The 21257-nt window shown below is 40.3% G+C and overlaps 2 protein-coding genes across 11 annotated transcripts in view; one reads left to right on the top strand and one right to left on the bottom strand.

The window, feature by feature from the left end:
• The window catches only part of CNTRL (centriolin), an 80275-nt gene extending 77306 nt beyond the window's left edge, over positions 1-2969 (bottom strand). For all 9 annotated transcript variants that reach the window (XR_006886939.1, XR_006886942.1, XM_046649415.1 and 6 more), the window contains exon 1: positions 2834-2969. The gene's annotated coding sequence lies outside the window, so the exon portion shown is untranslated. The remainder of the gene's footprint in view (positions 1-2833) is intronic.
• A 726-nt stretch (positions 2970-3695) lies between these two features.
• LOC124233042 (complement C5-like) lies at positions 3696-21077 on the top strand. Of its 2 annotated transcripts, XR_006886967.1 has the most exons (5): positions 3696-4027; positions 14018-14292; positions 16707-16899; positions 18129-18291; positions 20549-21077. XR_006886967.1 is itself a non-coding variant. In XM_046650105.1 (4 exons), exons 2-4 carry the CDS (start codon positions 14218-14220, stop codon positions 20614-20616), a joined length of 306 nt encoding a protein of 101 aa, XP_046506061.1. In that variant the 5' UTR covers positions 3696-4027; positions 14018-14217; the 3' UTR covers positions 20617-21077. The 2 variants fall into 2 exon arrangements, 1 of the variants encoding a protein (XP_046506061.1); XM_046650105.1 differs by lacking the exon at positions 16707-16899.
• Positions 21078-21257: the final 180 nt, after the last annotated feature.

Raw genomic sequence — 21257 nt, 5'->3', positions numbered from 1 at the left:
AAATACCGAACCATCTTGAATTCCTCTCATAATATCCTAATGACCAAGACCCTTTGGGCCTCATTAGACTATCATGAGGTCCTTTGTTACCTCTCCTGATTAGAAAAACTCTGCCTTACTCACTTACAGGGTTAAAAAAAATACTAGAATGGATTCCAGAAATCTAGATCAACTCCCTCCTTTTATGAATTGTAACAGGAAAGATTAAGTGATGGTTGCAAAGCCACAATGCATTCCTAGATTCCCTCCCTGGGTTGCTACAGCTCCTGTAAAGCCTGGTCCTTGAAAAAACAGATATGTATTATCATCTCATGGAATAGCTAACTCAGTGAACTGGGCCTACAGATTTACTGCGTTTAAGAATGGCTGGCATTATCTCAGACACTACCACCCAGAGGGAGTAAATGTTGAACTACAATTTTAATGGAGCAATGCCGATGTTGTTTGACCCTAGGATGTAGTTTGCAATTACATCAACAAAGACCAAGCCATGGAAAAGAGAAGACAGAGCTGAGAGATAGGGCTAGAGTGTGTGAAGGGGCAGGACAAAGAGAAAATAAAACAAGCAAAGAAGTCTAGAGCTGGAGACACATTTTGAAGGCTCAGAAGGTGGTCTGCAGAGCAAGAGAAAGCTATTGGAAGGATGTGATAATCAGAATCACGTGCCCAGGCAACACTGGTCGTCACTCCCAGACTCAGATACTTGCTCTGATCCAATGACCCTGTCCATTACAGCTCAGTAGACACCACACCTCCACCTCCATCCAGCCCTTCCTAACATTCCGTCGTCTTCTCTGATCTCCAAATGACGCAGATCTGGATAATCCCCAAACCTTCCATCTCTCTTCCCGGCCCACTCCAAAATGCAAATATCCACCCCCACTTCTTGACCTCCATATCCGTCTCCACTACAGTCCTTGGCCCTCTAATGACATCTCAGTATCTTCCCTACAATTCGACTTTATCCCATACCCCTGAACCCACTTAAATACTCCTCCTCTTTAACCTTCTCTAGTCCTTTCATATGCCTGATTGCCGTTCCTCCCTCCAGAGACTCCAGCCACTCTTCTTTCCACAGTTCTCTCATCCTGTGGTTGTCAACTTCTGCTTCCTATCCCTCATCTCATTCTGACCGCCAAGTTTTCCCACAAATTCTGTCCCAATTCCCTAACACTGTTTCTCTACAGTTCTTTCCAGTACCCTGCCTCAACACTTCTGTATTCATCCTGATTTCCCAAACTGCTCATCCCAGCAAATATTCGGATATCCTAATCCATTCCAATACTCTTCTAATTATTCCCCTCCTCGAACCAAATACTCAAATCTCCACCCATTCCTCCTCATACCAACACACTTACTTACCTACTTGCCTTTCCCTTCTAACACTCTGACCTCTGTGTCCTTCTCCATCCTATTAACATCCTGAATTCTCTTCTCACATGTCTCTTCATTCTACTCAGGTACTCCAAAACCCAAGCTTCCCATCCCTTTCCAGGATTTATTCACTCATTCAGTTTTATGGAGCAACTTTTAGGTGCCAAGAACTGCACTAAGCTCTAAGAACACAGAGCTGAGAAGGCAGGGTTGCTATACTCAAGATGCACAACAGGATTATATCTCCCTATTATACACGGTCTCTGAACCAAGTAGTCTCCTTTATAACATTTTACTATTAGAATTAAATGATAATTGTTAAACAACTTGATTACTGCTTGTTTCTTCTTCTAGAGTTTAAGCTACAAGACGGCAGGGACTCTGTCTATTGTTTGGTGCACAATAAATATTTGTTGAATGACCAAATTTAAATCCTCGCAGATGGTGAATAAGATCAGAACTATTAACCTCATTTACAAGTGGCAGTGTATCGTTAAGAATTAAGAGCTTGGATTCCAGACCTAAACAGCCTGAATTCAAATGCTAGTTTTCCACTTTCTGTGTGCCTTAAGAATTAAGAGCTTGGATTCCAGACCTAAACAGCCTGAATTCAAATGCTAGTTTTCCACTTTCTGTGTGACATTAGGCAAATTACCTAACCTCTATCATCCTCAGTTTCATCACTTTTAAAATGGGGATGGTAACCTCACATAAGTTATTTTCAGTTCTAAATCAGTTAATACATGCAAAGGACTTAGAACTAAACCTGACACACAGCGTACACTCAAAAGTAATTAGCATTGATTTTTACAAATGAGAAAACAGATGCTCAGAAAGGTTAAGGAACATGCCCAAGGTCACAGAGCCGGTGAAGTAACACAAGGCGGTAGAATCAAGACTTGAACTCAAGTTTTGACCTCAAAATTCACTCGTCCCTGAACCATTATACAACAAAGTATTTGTTCTTTCTCCTTTTGCTCTCCTCCTCTATCCCAATATCCTAACTCTCATTTTCCTCCACGTACTATATTCCGTTTGATTCCATGACACCCGTCAGGAGACCCAACCATCCTTTACCGCTGTCATTCCCCACAGCCACCTGGCACACCGCAGCCCCTCCCCCGTCCTCTCGGTGGTGGGACCCCCATCCTTCTCGGCGCCGCACCCCAATACCCACACCTCCCCCACACTCTGGTCCTCCACCGCTAAGCGCCCCCGCATCCCCACCCCGACCTCCTCCCTTCTCATCTAAACCTCCTCCTTCATCCTCCTCCCCACGCCCGTTCCGGGCCCTCCCCTCCTTCCCGTCCAATCCCAATTCCCAGACACACACCCCCGCCCCGAATCCATCCCAAGCCGGCCCACCCCGCGCTCGGTCCAGGCCCTCCCGCCTTCGCCGCCGGCCCCCACTGCCCCGTCCGGCTGTCGGAGAACGGCCTCGACCGGGCCTGGCACTCACCGCCGAGGAGCCGAGCCGAGGCGAGCGGGCCTGCGGGGCGACGCGGGGCAGAGATTAGCCGGCCGTTCCCTTTACGCGCCCGGCGGCGCGACGGCCATTTTGTTGTGTTGTGCCGGTTGCCCGGGGGGGCAGCGCGCGCGACGTGGGCGGGGCCTGCGGCGGCCACGCCCCCTGGAGCCGTTGGGGGCGGGGCTTCCCGCCGCCGGCACGCAAAGGCGCGGGGAACCCTGGGCGTGGGGCTTCTGGAAGGTGCGGAGGCCGCGGGAGGCAAGGTTTCCCGCCGCTGCCCGGGCGAGCCGATCTGCTTTCCCGAGGCGAAGCTGCTGACGCCTCCCGCCAGGGCGCGGACCTGCTCCCTGGGGACGGGACCGGAGGACGGCTGAGGGACCCACGCGGCGCTGTCGCCGAGCCCCCGGGCTTCCGAGGCGGGCGGTCCGGCCTTGAGCTTGAAGGCCCCGCAGCGCGCTCGGAGGCGACTTCTCTTCTCAGGGACCAAACCGACCAGATGTGGCGGAAGCGCTGCGCGAACGCGGCCAGGGCTCCGCTGCCGCCCGGGGTGCAGGGAACGACAGCGGCCCGGAGATCCGGACCGAGAACATTCCAGCGGGCTGCGGAGGAGAAGGCTCCTCTGGCGGGTGACGGGGAAGCTAAAGCGAGCAGCATCTGAGACTCCAGTGGCGCTTGCCTGAAAGTGCTGCGTTTCACTCATTCCACAGATATTTAAAGAGAATTGAGCAGATACTGTGCTGGATGCCAGGGAAGGACAGTGCATCTTTTTATAAACGTTGTCACCAAGGACGCCTTCCTCCACTCCAGCTTCCCATTTCCGAGCTTGTACCCTGGACCGTGTCGCCATCGGAGGCGGCACCGTCTCCGGAAATCTCCCGATATTGTCGCTCCCTCTCCCCGAACCGTAACAGCTCGCTTGCTCCAAAGACCCCGTCCCAGCACAGTTTTTAAATTCACTGTGACGTGCAGAGCCTCGTTCCTACCCATTTCTCACAAGCAGTTCCTTCCTTTCTTCATGTTAGAGCTCATGGTCCATCTTTGGAACAGTATTTTAGAAATTCTCTGTATCCGTGCCTCAGTTTCCTCATCTAGGAAATGAGATAATCATACCCACTTCCTAAAGTTTTCCTGCTACTTATAAAAGTTAATGCATGTGAAAGAACTTAGAACAGTGCCTGCCCCATGGTAAGTCCTCAATCTGTTTTTAGTTATCTTATTGTTAGGCAGAGGTGTTCCAGGAGAAGCGACGTTCATCCTAGGCCTGAAAGAGGGAAATAATTTAGTCAAGGAGTAGGTGAGTGGGGGAAGAATTCGCTGGCAAAGGGAACAACTTGTGCAAATCCCAAGAGGAGGCGGAAAAAAGAGCTTGGCAGTCAGCTGGATGTTGAGTAGATCAGTATGGCTGGTGCAAAAATTTGGAGTAGGGAAGCTAAAAAAGAAGAAGCTGGAAGAGGGACCCCATTATAAGGCACGTTAGGCATTGGTAATTTTTCCTAAAGGCAGAGATGGAAATTCAAGGGACTTCCAACAGGGGGCACCATTCACATTCACATTTACTTGAATGATGCTCCCCTCTCCCCAAATATTTATGGACACAGAAGAAAGCACTTGGAGTTTCAGATGGTACTTATTAGTTTGGAACGTGGATATTGTTGAATTTCAGTTCTACTATTGTTTGTTTGTTTTGACACTCGTTTCATTTTCTCTTTTCCACCAGAGAATTGGATTTCTTGTGTAACCTCACTGCTGTGCCCCTCAAAGTCTGTAATGATATTCAGGTGGCATCCATTATCAAATCACCATGCGCTGCTATAGTTCATTATCAATCTTATTTTGGTAGCCATCAAAAATATATGCAAAATCCAAAAACAGGAAATAAAAATATATATATATATGCAAAATCCAAAAACAGGAAATAAAAAAATATATATATATATGCAAAATCCAAAGGATGGCACAAAACACTTATTTTTCCCTTGGGTAGTCTCTCAATCCTTACCCAGTTAACCTTGATGGGTGCTTTCCAGTCCCTTCTTGCCCAGTTTTCCTCTTTCGTTCAGACGTAGTACCCTCTGTTGGTGTCTAGCACGGGTAAAGGCTTTGGATAGACCTCGAGCATTAGAGACGTCAGAGGGGAAACGTTTCTGTAGCTAATCTGAATACTAACTGCCTCTCTTAACATGCTGAAAGAATCCCTCTCCCCAAAGCAGGAGTGAGAATAGGGAAGGAGTGAGAGCAGCTCTTTCATTCCACACTAATTTGTCTTTATCCGATTAATATGAAGAAGTCGTCACTCTTCCAAGTTGCATTAACAGTACAAATACTAGCCATGGCAGAGTGACCTAGCTATCCCTCGGTCCTGGTTTCCCAATGATAGCAAAACTATTCTGTTTGTTTTAACTTGCCTCATGTTTTGCAGCCCAGTTTAATCATTTTGCAAATTTGCTTTAGACGAGAATCAGACTAGCTTGTCAGGCAGGGATGACAGCTTCCATTATTGCCATTTCTTCCCATGACTTGCAGTATGACTTTAAAAATTAACTGGCTCACAGATATATTTTTAAATAAATGGTTATTTTTTTAATGTCACAGAGTAAGACATTTATTTTATAATTTGAAATATAAAAAATCATGTGCTATGTCTAAATCCAAATTCTGCATTAGATACCTAAAATATTGATATGTAAAAATAACATGACTTGGAAAGAATGTAGGATGACCTGCCATTATCTGCAAAGTACCAAATAAATTCCTTGGGTTTGGCTTGCAAAGCCTTTAATAATCTTTCCTCAATGTTCTGGGTTTGTTTTTTGATTTTTGTTTTTGTTGTTATTGTTGACCTCCTTGCTCTCCTCTTTATTTATCTATATATTAAAACCCTATTGTGTGCCAGGTCTGTGGGACTGTCATGGTAAATGAGATGCACACCGTTTCTGCCCTCAAAAAGACTGCAATAAATATAGAAAAGTAAGACTGTGACAAATGTCCAGTGATTCATAACTACCCTACTCAGGTTAACCTTGGGCTGTTTCCAGTGTCAAGGTTTGTGGCGACACCGTGACTTGAGGAATCTGGGGCCTGCTTTGTGAGTTCTGACCTACTCTAAAGAGGGCTAGGATAGGCCTCAGGTGCTCAGGTCCAAACCAGACCCACTCGGGCAAACCTTGAACTCCTCTGTCTCTGAACTATACTGCCTGAGTCCAAACTGTTATCTATCCTTCACCTCCCACATGATCAGAGAATATTTAAGACCAAAACAGTCTCCAAATACGATTTGCTGATGTCCAGCTTTGAAATATTTTAAGCTTTAAATTCCAATGACTTCCAGTGAAGCTGAGCTCAAGGAAAGTCAGCATGGCAGACAATGTGCTTTTATCAGAATTATCTTCCCAGCTCCATGTAGCGTGATGCGGGAGCTTGAAATCCTCTTTACTCTCTCTTATAATGATTTCTGAGGACCTCTTTAGTAATTAGGCCTTAGGCGGCCTTCACTTAGGGTGACACTCAGGTTCCAGCTGGTACCCTGAAAGAATCTTAGGAGGTGGTCCCTTAGAAGACAATCTACTTCTAGGTCAGTGGTTCTTAGCCTTGGCTGCATGGTTAATCATGCGAGGAGCTTAACAATACTGATGCCTGCCCACCCCACCAAACCTAGGGATCTTGATTTAGTCAGTCCGAGGTATAGCCTATGACTCAGGATTTTAAAAAACTCCCACCAGATGATTCTAATGTATGGCCAAGACTGAGAACCACTAATCTAGTTGGTGGTGGAAGCTAAAGAAGTATCATTTGGCAAAATCAGCATGTGAGTTCTTCATTTCAATTTGTTAAGTAAATAAGGCAAATGTGATTTAGCCCTGCTTACCAGGCACGGCTGCATTTCTGTAGGGGAGTCCAGACAAGTAGAATATTAAAAGAAATGACAGAATCTTATGGGAAGCGTTAAAGGTCAGTAAGAATAGGGTTTTAAAGGCACACTCAGGAAGAGGCATTTATTCTCTTCGAAGCAGATCAAGGAAAGTATCCAGAAAATATGGTTTGTAGGCTGAGACCTGAGTACAACCAGTAGGAGTTTGTCACATTAAGAAGTTGGGAAGAACATCTAAGGCAAAGGGACTAGGTAGCTTGTGCAAAGACCAAAGATGCTTGAGAAAGCAAATTTGGAAAACCAGAAATTCATCAGTAGAGCTAGAGCAGAGTTGGAGGAATAGAACTTTGAACTAGGTGCCACAGTAGAAGGGGCTGGATGAGCCACATTAGGTGTTCAATCTGTAGATCAGCTTGGGGTATTTTGCCATCTTAACAATATTAAGTCTTCCAACTCATAAACACAGGACATCCTTCCATTTATTTAGGTTTTCTTTAATTTCTGTCAACGTTTGATCATTTTCCAAGGAGTTTTATACTGTTGTTTTTTCCTAAGTATTTTCTTTAATACTATTGTAAAAGGAATTGGTTTCTTAATTTCATTTCAGTTTAGTCATTGCTGCTGTATAGAAATACAACGTAGGGGCCGGCCCCGTGGCCAAGTGGTTAAATTCGCATGCTCTGCTGCAGCAGCACAGGGTTTCGCTGGTTCAGATCCTGGGCGCGGACATGGCACCGCTCGTCAGGCCACGTTGAGGCGGCATCCCACATGCCACAACTAGAAGGACCTGCAACTAAGAAACACAACTAGGTACCAGGGGGGATTTGGGGAGATAAAGCAGAAAAAAAAAATAGAAATACAACTTATTTTTGTATATTGATCCTGTATCCTGCAATCTTACTGAACTTGTTTCTTAGTTCTAATGGTTTTTCAGTGAATTCATTAGGATTTTCTATATATAAGATCATGTCATCTGCATGTCGTCTGTGTCTTACTTTCCAATACTGATGACTTTTATTTATTTTTCTCACTAATTGTCCTGGTTAGAACCTCCAGTATAATGTTGAATAGAAGTGGCAAGAGTGGGCATCCTTGTTTTTTTCCTGATTTAGGAGGAAAGCACTCAGTCTTTCATCATTTAGGTATGATGTTAACTGTGGATGTTTCCTAGATGCTGTTTATCAGGTTGAAGTTCTCTTCTGTTTCTAGTTTGTTGAGTGGGATTTGTGTTTTTCTCATGAAAGCGTGTTGCATTTTGTCAAATGCTTTTAAGGCATCTTTTGAGATAATCATGTGGTTTTGTTCTTTGTTCTATTGATATGGTGTTTTACATTAATTGATTTAGGGATGTTAAACCGATCTTGCATTTCTGGGATAAATTCCACTTCATCATGGTGTGTAATTCTTTTTATATGCTGCTAGATTTGATTTGCTAGTATAATGTGGAGGATTTTTGCATCTATATTCATAAGTGATATTGCTCTGTAGTTTTCTTATGATGTCTTTGGTTTTAGTGTCAAGGTAATACTGGCCTCATAAAATGAATTGGGAAGTTTTCCCTCCTCTTCTAAATTTTGGAAGAATTTGAGAAGAATTAGTGTTAATTCTTCTTTATTTGTTTGATAAAAATTCGCCAGTGAAACCACTGGGGCCTGGGCTTTTCTTTGTGGGTAGTTTTAAAATTGCTAATTCAGTTTCTTTACTTGTTATAGTTCTTTTCCCGTTGTCTGTATCTTTTTGTCAATTTTAGTAGTTTGTATATTTCTAGGAACTTGTCCCTTTTATCTGTCCACTTTCATCTGTTGGCATACAGTTGTTCCTAGTATTCCCTTATAATCCTTTCCATATCTGGAATATTGGAAGTAATGTCTCTTCTTTCATTCATGATTTTAGTAATTTGAGTCTTCTCTCTTTTCTTGGAGGTCTTAGCTAAAGACTTGTTAATTTTGTTGATCTTTTCAAAGAACCAGCTTTTGCTTAGGTTAGATTTTCTCTATTGTTTTTCTATTCTCTATTTCATTAATTTCCACTCTGATCTTTATTATTTTCTCCCTTCTCCTTGCTTTGCATTTAGTTTGCTCTTCTCTTCCCACTCTCTTAAGGTGAAAGGTTGTTGATTTGAGATCTTTCATCTTTTCTTTTTTTTGGTGAGGAAGATTGACCCTGAGCTAATATTTGCTGTCTATCTTCCTCTTTTTGCTTGAAGAAGATTGTCCCTGAGCTAACTTCTGTGCCAATCTTCCTCTATTTTATATGTGGGTTGCTGCCACAGCATGGCTTGATGAGCGGTATGTAGGTCCATGCCTGGGATCTGAACCTGTAAACCCTGGGCTGCCAAAGCGGAGCTCTCAAATTTAACTACCATTCCACCAGGCCAGCCCTCATCTTTTCTCATATAAGCATTTGCAACTACAAAATTTCCTCTAAACATTGCTTTAGCTACATCTCATATGTTTTGGTGTGTTGTGTCTTCATTTTTATTCATTTCAAAGTCCATTTCTAATTTCCCTTGTGATTTCTTTTTTGAACCATTGATTATTTAAGAACGTGTTGTTTAATTTCCACGTATTTGTGAATTCCTCTAATTTCCTTTGTTATTAATGTCTAATTTCACTCCATTGTGATCAGAGAACATATTCTGTATTATGTCAATCCCTTTGAATTTATCGAGGCTTGTTTTGTAACCTAGCAGATGGTCTATGCTGGAGAATGTTTCATGTGCACTTGAGAAAAACATGTTCTGTTGGGTAGAGGGCTCTATAGATGTCTACTAAGTCTAGTTGGTGTATGATGTTCATCTTCTATTTCCTTGTTGATCTTCTGTGTAGTTGTTCTGTCCATAATTGAAACTATTACTGTTGAATTGTCTATTGCTTAAATTCTGCAGGTTTTGCTTCACATATTTTGGGACTCTCTTGGTAGGTATTTATATGTTTATAATTGTTATATCCTCCTGATGGATTGACCCTTCTATCATTTTAAAATCCCTCTTTATCTCCATAGCATTTTTGTTTTAAAGTCTGTTTTGTCTAATATAGCGTAGCCACTCCAGTTTTCTTATGGTTGCCATTTGTATGATACATCTTTTCCCATCCTTTTACTTTCAACCTATTTGTATCTTTGAATCAAAAGAGTACACCCTATAGACAGCATATAGTTGGATCTTGCTTTTTTATCCAGTCTGACAGTCTCTATATTTTGATTGTATAATTTAACCTATTCACATTTAATGCTATTATTGATATATCTGAATTTATATCTGCCATTTTATTTTTTCTTTTCTGTGTGTCTCATGTATTTTTTGTTTCTCTATTCCTCCTTTACAGCTTTTTTTTTTTACATTAAATGAATATTTTCTAGGGTTAGCATTTTTATTCACTCTATTTTTTAAAGTTCTTTTCTTTTCTTTTGCTTTTTTTTTTTTGATGAGGAAGATTGGCCTTGAGCTAACATCTGTTGGCAATCTTCCTCTTTTTTCTTTTTTTTGTCTCCCCAAAGCCCCAGTACACAGTTGTGTATCTTACTTTTACGTCATTCTAGTTCTATGTGGGATGCCACCTGAGCATGGCTTGACCAGCAGTGCTAGGTCTGTGCCCAGGATCCAAACTAGAACCCCAGGCTGCCGAAGCAGAGTGTGCAAACTTAACCACTACACCACCAGGCCAGCCCCTAAAAGTTATTTTCTTAATGGTTACTCTATGGCTTACTGTATACATCTTGTCTTATCCGAATCTGCTTCATATTTATACTAACCTAATTCCAGTGAGATATAGAAATGTTACTCATAGAAATAGCTTCATTTCTTCTTTTCTCTTTTTGTGCTACTATTATAATACTTATTACCTGTGTATATGTTACAAGCACACCAATGCTTTATTGTAATTATTACCTTATATAATTAAGTTTATTAAAGAAGCTGAGAAAAAAAGGAGAGCAAGTAAATATTTATAGAGTATGTCATATTTACTTTCCATGTAAATTTGATTGTTCTGTCAAAAGTCCTCATCACTCTCAAAATGCATTATTTAATCTTCTTTTGCATGGCATTTATTTATTATTACATTTATCATAAATACAGAAGAGTTTATAAAACATATAAGTATAGCTTAAATAATAATAATGTAATGAATACTTGTGTATTCACTGCTCAGGTTAAGAAATAGAAGCCCGGGGCCAGCCCCGTGGCTGAGTGGTTAAGTTCGTGCGCTCTGCTTCTGAGGCCCAGGGTTTCCCAGATCGAATCCTGGGTGCGGACATGGCACTGCTCATCAAGCCATGCCGAGGCAGCATCCCACATGCCACGACTAAAAGGACCGACAACTAAAAATACACAACTATGTACTGGGGGGCTTTGGGGAGAAAAAAGAAAAAGAAAATCTTAAAAAAAAGAAAAGAAATAGAAGCCCTCTGTGTGACCCCTATTTATCTGTTTCTGTATATCATTTTCCACTCTGTTCCCCAGAGGAGAATGACTTTTATATGAATAGTTCTGACTTTTATATTAGTTATGTCCGTACTTTTCTTTATAGTTTTTCCATGTATATGTTTATCCTTAATTAATATAATGTTTAGTTTTGAATAACTGAGTAGGAAACCAAACCTAGCTACTTAAGGAAAAGTCAAGACAGCCATTATTAGATGAAGGATCCTTAGAGTATATACGTGAATAGTTTCTGGGTTGCAACCTGGTTTTATCTCTTGTGAGTGTACAACAGCCATTTCTGGGGATGTCACCGTATATGGGCATGTAGTGAGTAAATACAGAAATTGCTATTTTGGGACATCTGGTAGGGGGTAGTGTAGACTGGAAATGAAGAGCAATAATTTCATCAGGACATGATTGCAACAAGCCAAATGCAAATAAGAATCTGGGTCAGGCTCACCTGGGCATTCTGACCTGAAGCTAAAAAGATGACATGAGAGCAGCATGGATCTGGATGGTCCTCAGCATATGTGTCCCTTGAGTCTTAACTGCTCCAAGTGGGTGGGTTTCCCTGGACATCTTGTACACAGCTGTTATCCTGGACTTTCCCTTCACTATCCTACTCAGAAACCGTTTTGCCTCCCTCTTTCATTGGACTTCTTTTGCCTGTATCCCATATCTTTATTTACTTGGTTTATTCTCTTATTTGGTAGAGTACATTCTCTGGTGGCACATTGAAATAGGGCATGTAGGGGGCAAAAAATTGTTTTTAAATCTTGCATTTCTGAAAATGTCTTTATTCTACTTTTACACCTGTAGGATAGTTTGGTTGAATATAGAATTCTACATTAGAAATCATTTTCCTTTAAAACTTTGAAGATATTACTCGATTGTCTTCTTGCTTCTCATGTGGCTTTTAGAAAGCCCAGACCATTCTCCATTCTAATTCCTGATCCTTTCAACTCCTAATCCTTTATATGTCACTTCTGTCTTTCTCTCTCTCTGGAAGCTAGTATAGGATCTGTGTTTTGTCCTCAGTGTCTCAAAAGGTCCAAATGGTGTGCCTTGGCATCAGTATATTTTCATCTTTCTGCATGGCGCTTGGAAGGTTCTCGCAATCTGACAACTCCTGTCCTTCTGTTCTAGACAATTTTCTTAATTATTTCATTGATGATAGCTTCCTCCACTCTTCTCTGTTCTCTCTTTCTGGAGCTCCCGTTATTCATCTGCTGGACCTCTTGTCCTGGTCCTCTAATCATCTTATCCTTTTTTCTCCTATTTACCATCCCTTTCTCTTTTTGCTTTACTTTTGTGAAGATTTACTCAACTTTATCTTCTAAAGCTTTTTATTTATGCTGTCATGTTTTTAATATACAAGAGTCCATTTTGTTCTCTGAATGTTCCTTTCAGTGGTATCCTTTATGAGTATATTAATGGAGATTTGGCGGGGGAGGGGAATACACTTCTAGTCTTCTTCACTGTGCATAACCTATATTTCCTTTAAAGTTTTTTTTTTCTGAATATTTTGGTCGTTGTCTTTTATGTTATAGGCTTTCCTCACATGTCTGATAATTTGATGTTTGATCTGTTGTGGGGAGAGGAGATCTTTAAAAGTTCCATTTTGAATGTATTAAGTTTGAGATGCCAATTAGATATCCAAGTAGAGTTGTTTTGGGTTTTTTTTTTGAGGAAGGTTAGCCCTGAGCTAACATCCACTGCCAAGCCTCCTCTTTTTGCTGAAGAAGATTGGCCCTGAGCTGAGATCTGTGCCTGTCTTTCTCTATTTTATATGTGGGACACCTGCCACAGTGTGGCTTGATAAGCCGTGCATACGTCCATGCGTGCTGAACTGGTGAACCATGGGCCACCAAAGCAGAGCGCTCAGACTTAACCCCTATGCCACCGGGCTGGCCCCCCCAGTGGAGATTTTGAGTAAGGCAGTTAGATATAAAACTCTGGAGTTTAGGAGAGAGATCCAGCAAATGAAATTTTGGTGTGTCAGTGTATATAGACGGTATTCAAATCCATGCGATTGGATAATATTGCCTAGTGAGTGATTGTACATAGAAAAAAGCCTGAACTCTGGAGTATTCCAATATTCAGAGGGAGAGGTCCCCGCTGGAGAGAGAAATTTGGAAGTCATCAATAGAGAAGTGGCATTTGAAATAATGACTTTCCTCCTTGTGAAGGAAACTGAGAGAATTATGGTTTGCAATGGTAGCTTAAAATAGTCAAATAACTCAAGTGGAGAGCCTGCTGAATTCTCTATCTTTGATATGAACCCAAGTAAGTACTTTCCTCTTTCTCACTTTAAATACTAAACCGTACAGCAATGCCCTGGTTCTCAACCAGTGGCCATTTTGCTCTGCTCCTGACCAGGGGACATTTGGCAATGTCAGGGACATTTTGTTTTCACAACTGGGAAGGTTTTGCTGACATCTAGTGGGTGGAGGCCAGGCGTGCTGCTAAGCAGCCTACAACGCAAAGGGCAGCTGCTCATAACAATCATTCAGCCCAAAATGTCAACAGTGCTGTCGTGGAGAAACCTTGAGATAACCCCACTTGTACATTTTTTTCCTCTGATTTGTCACAGGTAGAGGGAAGAACTCTAAAACTTTCAGTATTAGGGAATGTCAAATGTTTGTGGCCTATTCAGCATACGCAAGTACTGATAATAGTGTGAGATTTGACCAGAAACATTTTTGGCTCCAAATCTTTGTTACTGTGTTTATTTCTTCTTGGTGATGATGTGAGTCCATGCATGAGACTGAGTCTAAAACAAGAAACACAAAGTGTCCTCTTAGGACCAAAATTTTGAGGCCTGTGTGAAAAGAGTTGCCCTATGTTAAATATGACCTTGAAATAAAATGTTTTTTTCCTTTAGATGACATCAACTACTGAGACAATTGGCCAAAAATTAAAACGCAGCTGCAACCACTCTCGTCAGCAATGAGAGTGTTTCTGACATTGTTGGTCTGAAAATATTCTGGACTGAATTGAAGCCAACCTATCGGTTGCACCACATTGTCATCCTTTTCAGTCTATTGTTGCTTAGTAATTTTCCTACCGTTGTTCCTGCTCAATATGGTTCAGAACTCAGACGGTGGTTTAAATATTAGCCTACTGGCCCCCGTTCAGAAGAACGTCTTGCAACAGCAGGTATGTCAGCAATATCACTTCCATGAGAACGTTCATTAACTACTCATACAATTCCATTAGTCCCAACAAAATTATAATGTCTAGCTTTACAGTTGTGAGACTCCTGCGTAACAAACATTATCAAAATCTAATGCTTTTATGGTAGATCATTTTTAAAAGTTGCTATTGTGGATGAATGTTTGATCCATCTCAGACGTTCATTAATTTCTGCTTGTATTTTACCTTAGAGAACAATTTTCACTAATACTTTGCATAGCATGTCATACCTATATTCTTTTTATGGAACAAAGAACACTTGTAGGTCATAAAGAGATGACAATATCCTCAGGTCAGAGCAGCAAGGTAAAAATGTCCTTCATTTCCCACTGCATACAAAATGAAGTCTAGATTCCTTAGCATAGCCTTCAAGGCCATATATAATCTGCCCTCAACCTATCTTGCAACATCATCTCCCTTGGCCCACCTGATCATGCATTCATTTATTCATTCATTTGACAATTTGTTGAGCGTCTAAGTGTCTTTTAGGCACTATGATAAGTTCTGGGGTGTATCCCCTTTGTATGTGTTAGACCCAGTACCTGTCCTCATGATACTTGTAGTCTAGAGGGGAAAACAAACAAGTGAAGAGGCAATTACAAAACCCATCACCCTAACCATCAGTCAGCCTGACTATACCTAGAGAGTTGTATTTCAGGATGGGTCTGTACATGCAACTGAATGAAGACTTGAGAAAGCCTAAGAGAGCAATAGCTTCATAGCTTCCTGGCCATGTCCTGGTCATTGATGGGTCGTTTCTGGTCCAAGAGTTCTTGGGAACACCTCAGCATTTGGGAGACTGCCTTGGGATTTCAGACTTGTTCTAAAGTAGATCAGTACAGGCCTCATGGGCCCAAATTCAAACCAGACCCATTCCAGGGGAGATTCAGAACCGTTTCCATGTCTGAGACATTCCACATGGAGTCCAGGATGATAGTCCCCTCCCATGTTCCTTAAGTTTAGAGTGATTCCCTAGAAGCAGAGCGTGAGACGGAGAGATTCTCATGCAAGTGCTTTATTGCAAAACTCCTCTCAAGAGAAACCTGTAAGCAGTCAGGGAAGCAGGACAGGGCAAGAGAGAAGCTAAGCAAAGACATGGTTTCAACTGAGGTCTAGCCTCAGCCTGATCCCATGAGGGGCTCTGTAGCATGAATGGTACCACAAGGTTGTCCCACCTTGAGGCAAGGGAACTGGTCGGTTGTGCCCCTAGAATCAGTAAATTATTGACTGTGGACTAATCCCAGGAGAGGATGTAACTTCCCAGACATTTCTGGGCAAGCTGTCTCCTATGGCTGAGCTGAATTACTTGGAGAAGGGAGCAATTAGGAAACTTTAGCAGCCAACACTCACAGCACCTGTAGGATGAGTGTGCTGAGCCCAGTAGAGGGGATCTGGTCAGGCATCAACTGCATTTGCTATACTCGGAAAATGTGCAAGACCAGAGCAGCCTCCAAGTATTTTGTGTCTGTGTCCACCTTTGAAACATTTTCCTAGAGGTTCCCATTTGGGTGTCTTTTCTGCTTTACTCATCAAAATCAAGTGTCTTTGCTTCAAATTCTGAAATTACTTGTGGACACTAAAAGGTTGTCATTTAAATTCTTAGGCTTCCTTCTCAGTGATCCCACTATCTAACATTAATAATTAACCTGAAGACTAATTTAACCAAATTCTTCAAGCTGAGTTCACAAAAAGGAGGGCAGTTTCAAGAAAGATTGTGTCAACAGTTTAGTGCTAGCCCAGCCATCGACATTTTAAGTATAGTCTGTATTTTTTTCTACTTGGGAAGAAGTTGGGGACAGAAACAAACGTAAGTGAAAGATCCCATTTTCAGTGTATTTTAGTTGTAGTTTTATAGAAAGCAGAATTCAGTCAATGCCACATGAAATTAGCTTTCTACTTCTGAAAATTCCAAGTGAATTTCCTCTTTTCTTTATCGTCCAATGCCATTACTCTGTTTTTTAGTATGAGTACTTTGTGAGCTTCGCATGGGTTGTATTTTAATACTCTGTATTTTTCCCAGGCTGTTATTCCTGCCCTGGGGGAAGAGTAACTTACCAATTGGTATTTTGATTAAAAATGGATTCTTCAAAAGACCGAAGCAAGATCCCTATTTGCACTTCCTGTAGAGAACTCTATTAAACATTTCCTTGGCTGTAACTGATCAAAATCACTTCCATCTACCTCCTTGAAATTTCAGTCTTAGAATGCTTCCAAGAAGCTATCCTGGCTTTATCACAGATAATAAAATTTTAAGAAATAAAAAGTATATTATTAAGTATAAGAAACATTGCTAATTTGAATTGATTCTCCTAAGTGAAGAACATTAAAAAATGATGTTTTATTAACAGATTGATTCTATAATTTCACTCATTCAACAGGTATATTGTATCAGCATCTCAAGTAGTCTATGTTGGAGCCCCTGAAAATGTAATAATTCAAGCTCAGGGATACACAGAATCATTTGCTGCGACCATCGCTATTAAAAGTTATCCTGACAAAAATTTTACATATTCTTTTGGCCAAGTTAATTTATCTCCAGAGAATAAATTCCAAAGCTCTGCAAACTTAACTGTATGTATTCTTCTTGTAGTTTCTTTTATCTGCCAAAAGTTTCCTTGTAAAATACATACGTAGATGGTACATTGATCCTGTTTACATATGTGGGTAAAAATGTGATACATCGCACTATTATGTGAGTTCACTAGTTGAGAGATAAGTGCCATATGATTACACGTGTAAGTAAGGGGGAAATGTTAAATAGAGAATCTGCTTCTGATTTGGAGGCAATGTAAGGAAATGTAAAAGTTTGAATGAAGCAGATAAAGGTTATTAAGGTGAAAAGATTTGGTAATGTGTTGAAAACTAAGTCAACCAACGCACGTTCCCATTTCAAAATTACATGATGAATACTAGAAAGAGATAATTTTTATATTTGAATTTTATATATTAGGAGGAAAAAATAGAGAGAGAGACATAAATATAGGTTTGACTCTGTTGATCTAAAAATTTCAGAGAACTGAATGAAGAATATTTTGAACATTAGTTTTCCTGAACGATATACATATATATTTTTCTAGAAAAAAATCATTTTTTCCTGAAATATCTATCTATCATAGGCTTTTTGCACTTTCTGTTTGGACTTGAATCAAACAAATTTTCTTCCAAATAAGTTTATGAACAATGTGCGAGGAAAATTAGAGATATGTCCACAACATTATCCACAACATTATTACTATAAAATATATTGACCATAGGCAATATATTTGAAGAGGACAACATACCAATTGTATAATGACCAAAAGACATGCAAAACATCAGCAAAAGAAAGGTTTCAACTTTCAGTATAAGTCCAAATATAATATAAATATAAGAGAGATTTTGTTCCTGTACACTACCATGTGATAAGTCACTTAGTCCACTTTCTACCTGACATATGGGTCACCCCATTCTCCCACCCCTCCCTTGCTGATAAGCTTTTCAGCTTTTGATCTTTTCTTAATGACTTTTTATTGTTTATTAAAAATTTATTTTTTTTCAGTGATTGTCATTTTTAATAGACATTAAATCTGGATCAATTTTTTTAAAGTAACTGTTTCAAACTAAATTTGATAAGAAACCAAAATACAGAGTTGTTTCTGGAGAAAAATATGTTTAGTTTTATTTTACAAAATGTTTATGTTTCTTGCATATAAACAACTATTCAAATCATTTTCATAGATACCTAAAAGACAAATGCTTTTATTATCTTAAGATTAATATATGATATTCCTCCATTAACTCTTTTTTTTTTTTTTTAACAGATACAACCAAAAGATTTATCTGGAGGACGAAATGCAGTTTCACATGTGTATTTAGAAGTTGTATCTGCTCATTTTTCAAAAGCAGCAAAAATTCCACTATGCTATGACAATGGATTTCTCTTCATTCAGACAGATAAATCTGTTTACAATTCAGATCAGTCAGGTATAATAAAGAGGGAATTTTAATCCCTGGGGGAAAGTGGGATGAATCAATTAATGGTATTGGGTCAAGTGGCTTATCTTTTGGGGAAAAAATGAAGTTTTTAAAGAAGGGTTTAAAAAAAAACGAAGTGACGTATTATAGAAGTTCAAGTTAATACAGAGACTGAATTTTAGCTTGGAAAAAACTCATTTTTAATTCTCAATATCATCTCCTTTTACAAAGAATATTTCAATTTCCTAGTAACATTGAAAGTTGTGAGCTAAGCTGCAAAATCTACCTAGCAACATCTGCCTCCTCATGTTTCCATTTAAAAATGATTTCAGTTTTGTTTCAGTAAATTCCCTCTTACAAGTTATCTCAGGGGCAGGAAGGAAGGTGGAGCTGATGGGGGTGGACTGAAGGCAGCAGCACTTTATGAATGGCCATTGAAGATGATGGTGATAGTGATGATGCTAATTAGGTGAGATAAGATGGAGATCACCGCATAATTTTAGCAACAGGTCAAGGTCCCTGCCAGTGCTTTAGACCGTCAGAACTGCTTCTTGGACATCTGATCAGAAGATGCCTGTGTAAGGAAAGCAGTCGTGCCTATGAAGCTCTCACCCTTCTACACACTCAAGTACTTAATTATACCTTGAGACACACAGATTGTCGCCTGTATCTTCCTCGCCTGTATCTTAGAGAAGGCTTCCCTGGGTTCTGTTGACACAACTTATTGCTTAGATTTTTCCTCCTCCACTCTATAATAAATTCAGATACCAGTGAACTGCAGTCATTCTTACCTATCAGTTGTTTAAAAATACAAAAAATTGAGTAAAAATATTTCTTAATGAGTTGAGTCATATTTTAAATGCATAAAGAGAAATATTTAAAAGGACCCATTCAAGACATTTTTTTGTGAAAAGAATTTGGTTTTTCCACTTTAATATAAAGTTCACGTCCAACATCCTATCATCTTTCCCTTTAAAGTTGGATTTTATGTTTTCAGTTTTCTTAATTTTATTTTTAATTTCATGGCCCTCATGTTATAGGGTTATTAATAATATTGCCAGGTAATTTAGAGTTGAACAGAGTTTCTAACAATGACAATTTTTTTCTGACAGTAAAAGTTAGAATTTATTCATTGGATGAAGACCTAAAGCCTTCACAAAGAGAAGTTACCTTAACTTTTATAGTTAATATGCCATTAATTTACATCAAAATTTAACCTTGGCATTTCCATTATATGAATGAAGAGTTTTCATTATTATAATATTAGTCAAATGTGGTGTTAATTTATTCAATATTACATAGCAGCAAGCATTTATTTAGCATTTATTGTGAGTGCAACCTGGTAATTTTATACTTTTATTCCAATTGACAATTTTTGTGTATAAATTAAATGTTCATTGAAATATATTTTGATGGCCCCATTAAAGAACACCGTTTGGTGGCACCATCTCCAAAGTGGGTCAGTTAATTAGTTTGTATCCTCTTGCTGTCTGTGAAACATGGGCAGTTGTGACAAGCGTTGTAGAAGTATAAATTGTGGTTCCCGTGACAAGTGCATGGCATGCATTATATCATTATGGCAACCTTATGGGATCAATATAATTATCATCTCCTTTTATAGATGAAAAGGCTGAGGGTTCGAGAAATTAAGGAATCATGAGATCATACTGATAATAATTAGCTGAAGCAGGACTCAAATCCAGAGCTCCAGAGCTTCAGCACTTAGCTTCTCTTGATTTATTTGGGAGATTATGGAGTGTGTCCTTCTGTGAGCATTTGAGTTCAGGATGCTGGACAAATACACAGAATACAGTAAACCAAGTAAGGGATGATGTAGGACCAGTAGCGGACCAGCTCAAAGGGGAGGCAAAATGGAGATGATTACTAAATTACACTGGACGCAATATGAAAGAACAGGGGCAAGTCCTAGCTCAGACTTAAAGGAAACCACAGAGAGAGTTCGATAGAGAGAAGCTGGACTGTGTCTCAGGGGACATGCAGAAAGAGCAGAGGTCTGGAGCCAGGAAGAAGCAAGATGTGGAGATGACCATGACAGTGACATGACTGCAGCAGACTGGCTTGGAAACACTTTAAGAAGAAACAGTGGCAGCTTTGACATCTTATTTCACCTTGGGAGAATTGTGGGGGGAAAGAACTTAGTGAATATTTCTATAAGAACTACCAATCACATATTATATTTCTGTATGACTTCTGTATTTATAGATTGTTTTAAAAAAATATAACTTGCTTTTCTCTTCGCTCAAAGGATCCAGAAGGGTCAGAGGTTGCCGTGGTTGGAAAAAAAAATTATACCGGAGTTATCAGTTTTCCTGACTTCAAGATTCCATCTGATGCTAAGTATTTTAAATGATTTGTTGATAAAGTGGTTTCTCTTAAAAGCAGTAGAGGGAACTAGGATTATTGAACAGTCTGATGGAGCCATTTACTCGTGGATGAAAGATGCTAATGTAAACGAAGTTTGGTTCTGGCTATTCTTCTCAGGCCCAGTGAGAGTCCTTCCTGCCTAAGGGAAGGTGGCACCCAGCTGAGCTCTTCTGCATCAAGGCAGGGGGCCTGATATATACTGCCAGCTGTAAGCACCAAGCTAGGTTGCTCTGTCCAATTTAGTGAGCACCTTCCACAGCAATGTCCAGGTAGTGGATACTGTGGGAGACAGACCTTGCTCTGAAAATTCTGAGAGCATAATAGAAGAGAGAAAAATATATATACAGGAGACTGGGAAGGATGAGTCAAGCGCTGGAGGTGTAAAGCCTAGAAGAAACACCTGAACATGTGGAATCCCAATGCTGGGCATCCAGGGCCAAGTCCATATCCCCCTCACACCGGAGGTCCCAATCCTACCCATCCACCCCCTGTCGATCTTGCCTTTCCTCCAGGCCCCCCTCCCCCAGGACCTCCCCCTGGGAATCCAGCTTTCCCCCCATGTGGGCCTGCTCATCCTGTGCCACCGCCAG

This window comes from Equus quagga, chromosome 1, assembly GCF_021613505.1.
Source record: "Equus quagga isolate Etosha38 chromosome 1, UCLA_HA_Equagga_1.0, whole genome shotgun sequence".
Lineage (NCBI taxonomy): Eukaryota > Metazoa > Chordata > Mammalia > Perissodactyla > Equidae > Equus > Equus quagga.
The sequence above is the reverse complement of the archived record's forward strand: the minus strand, read 5'-3'. Positions and strand labels throughout refer to the sequence as shown.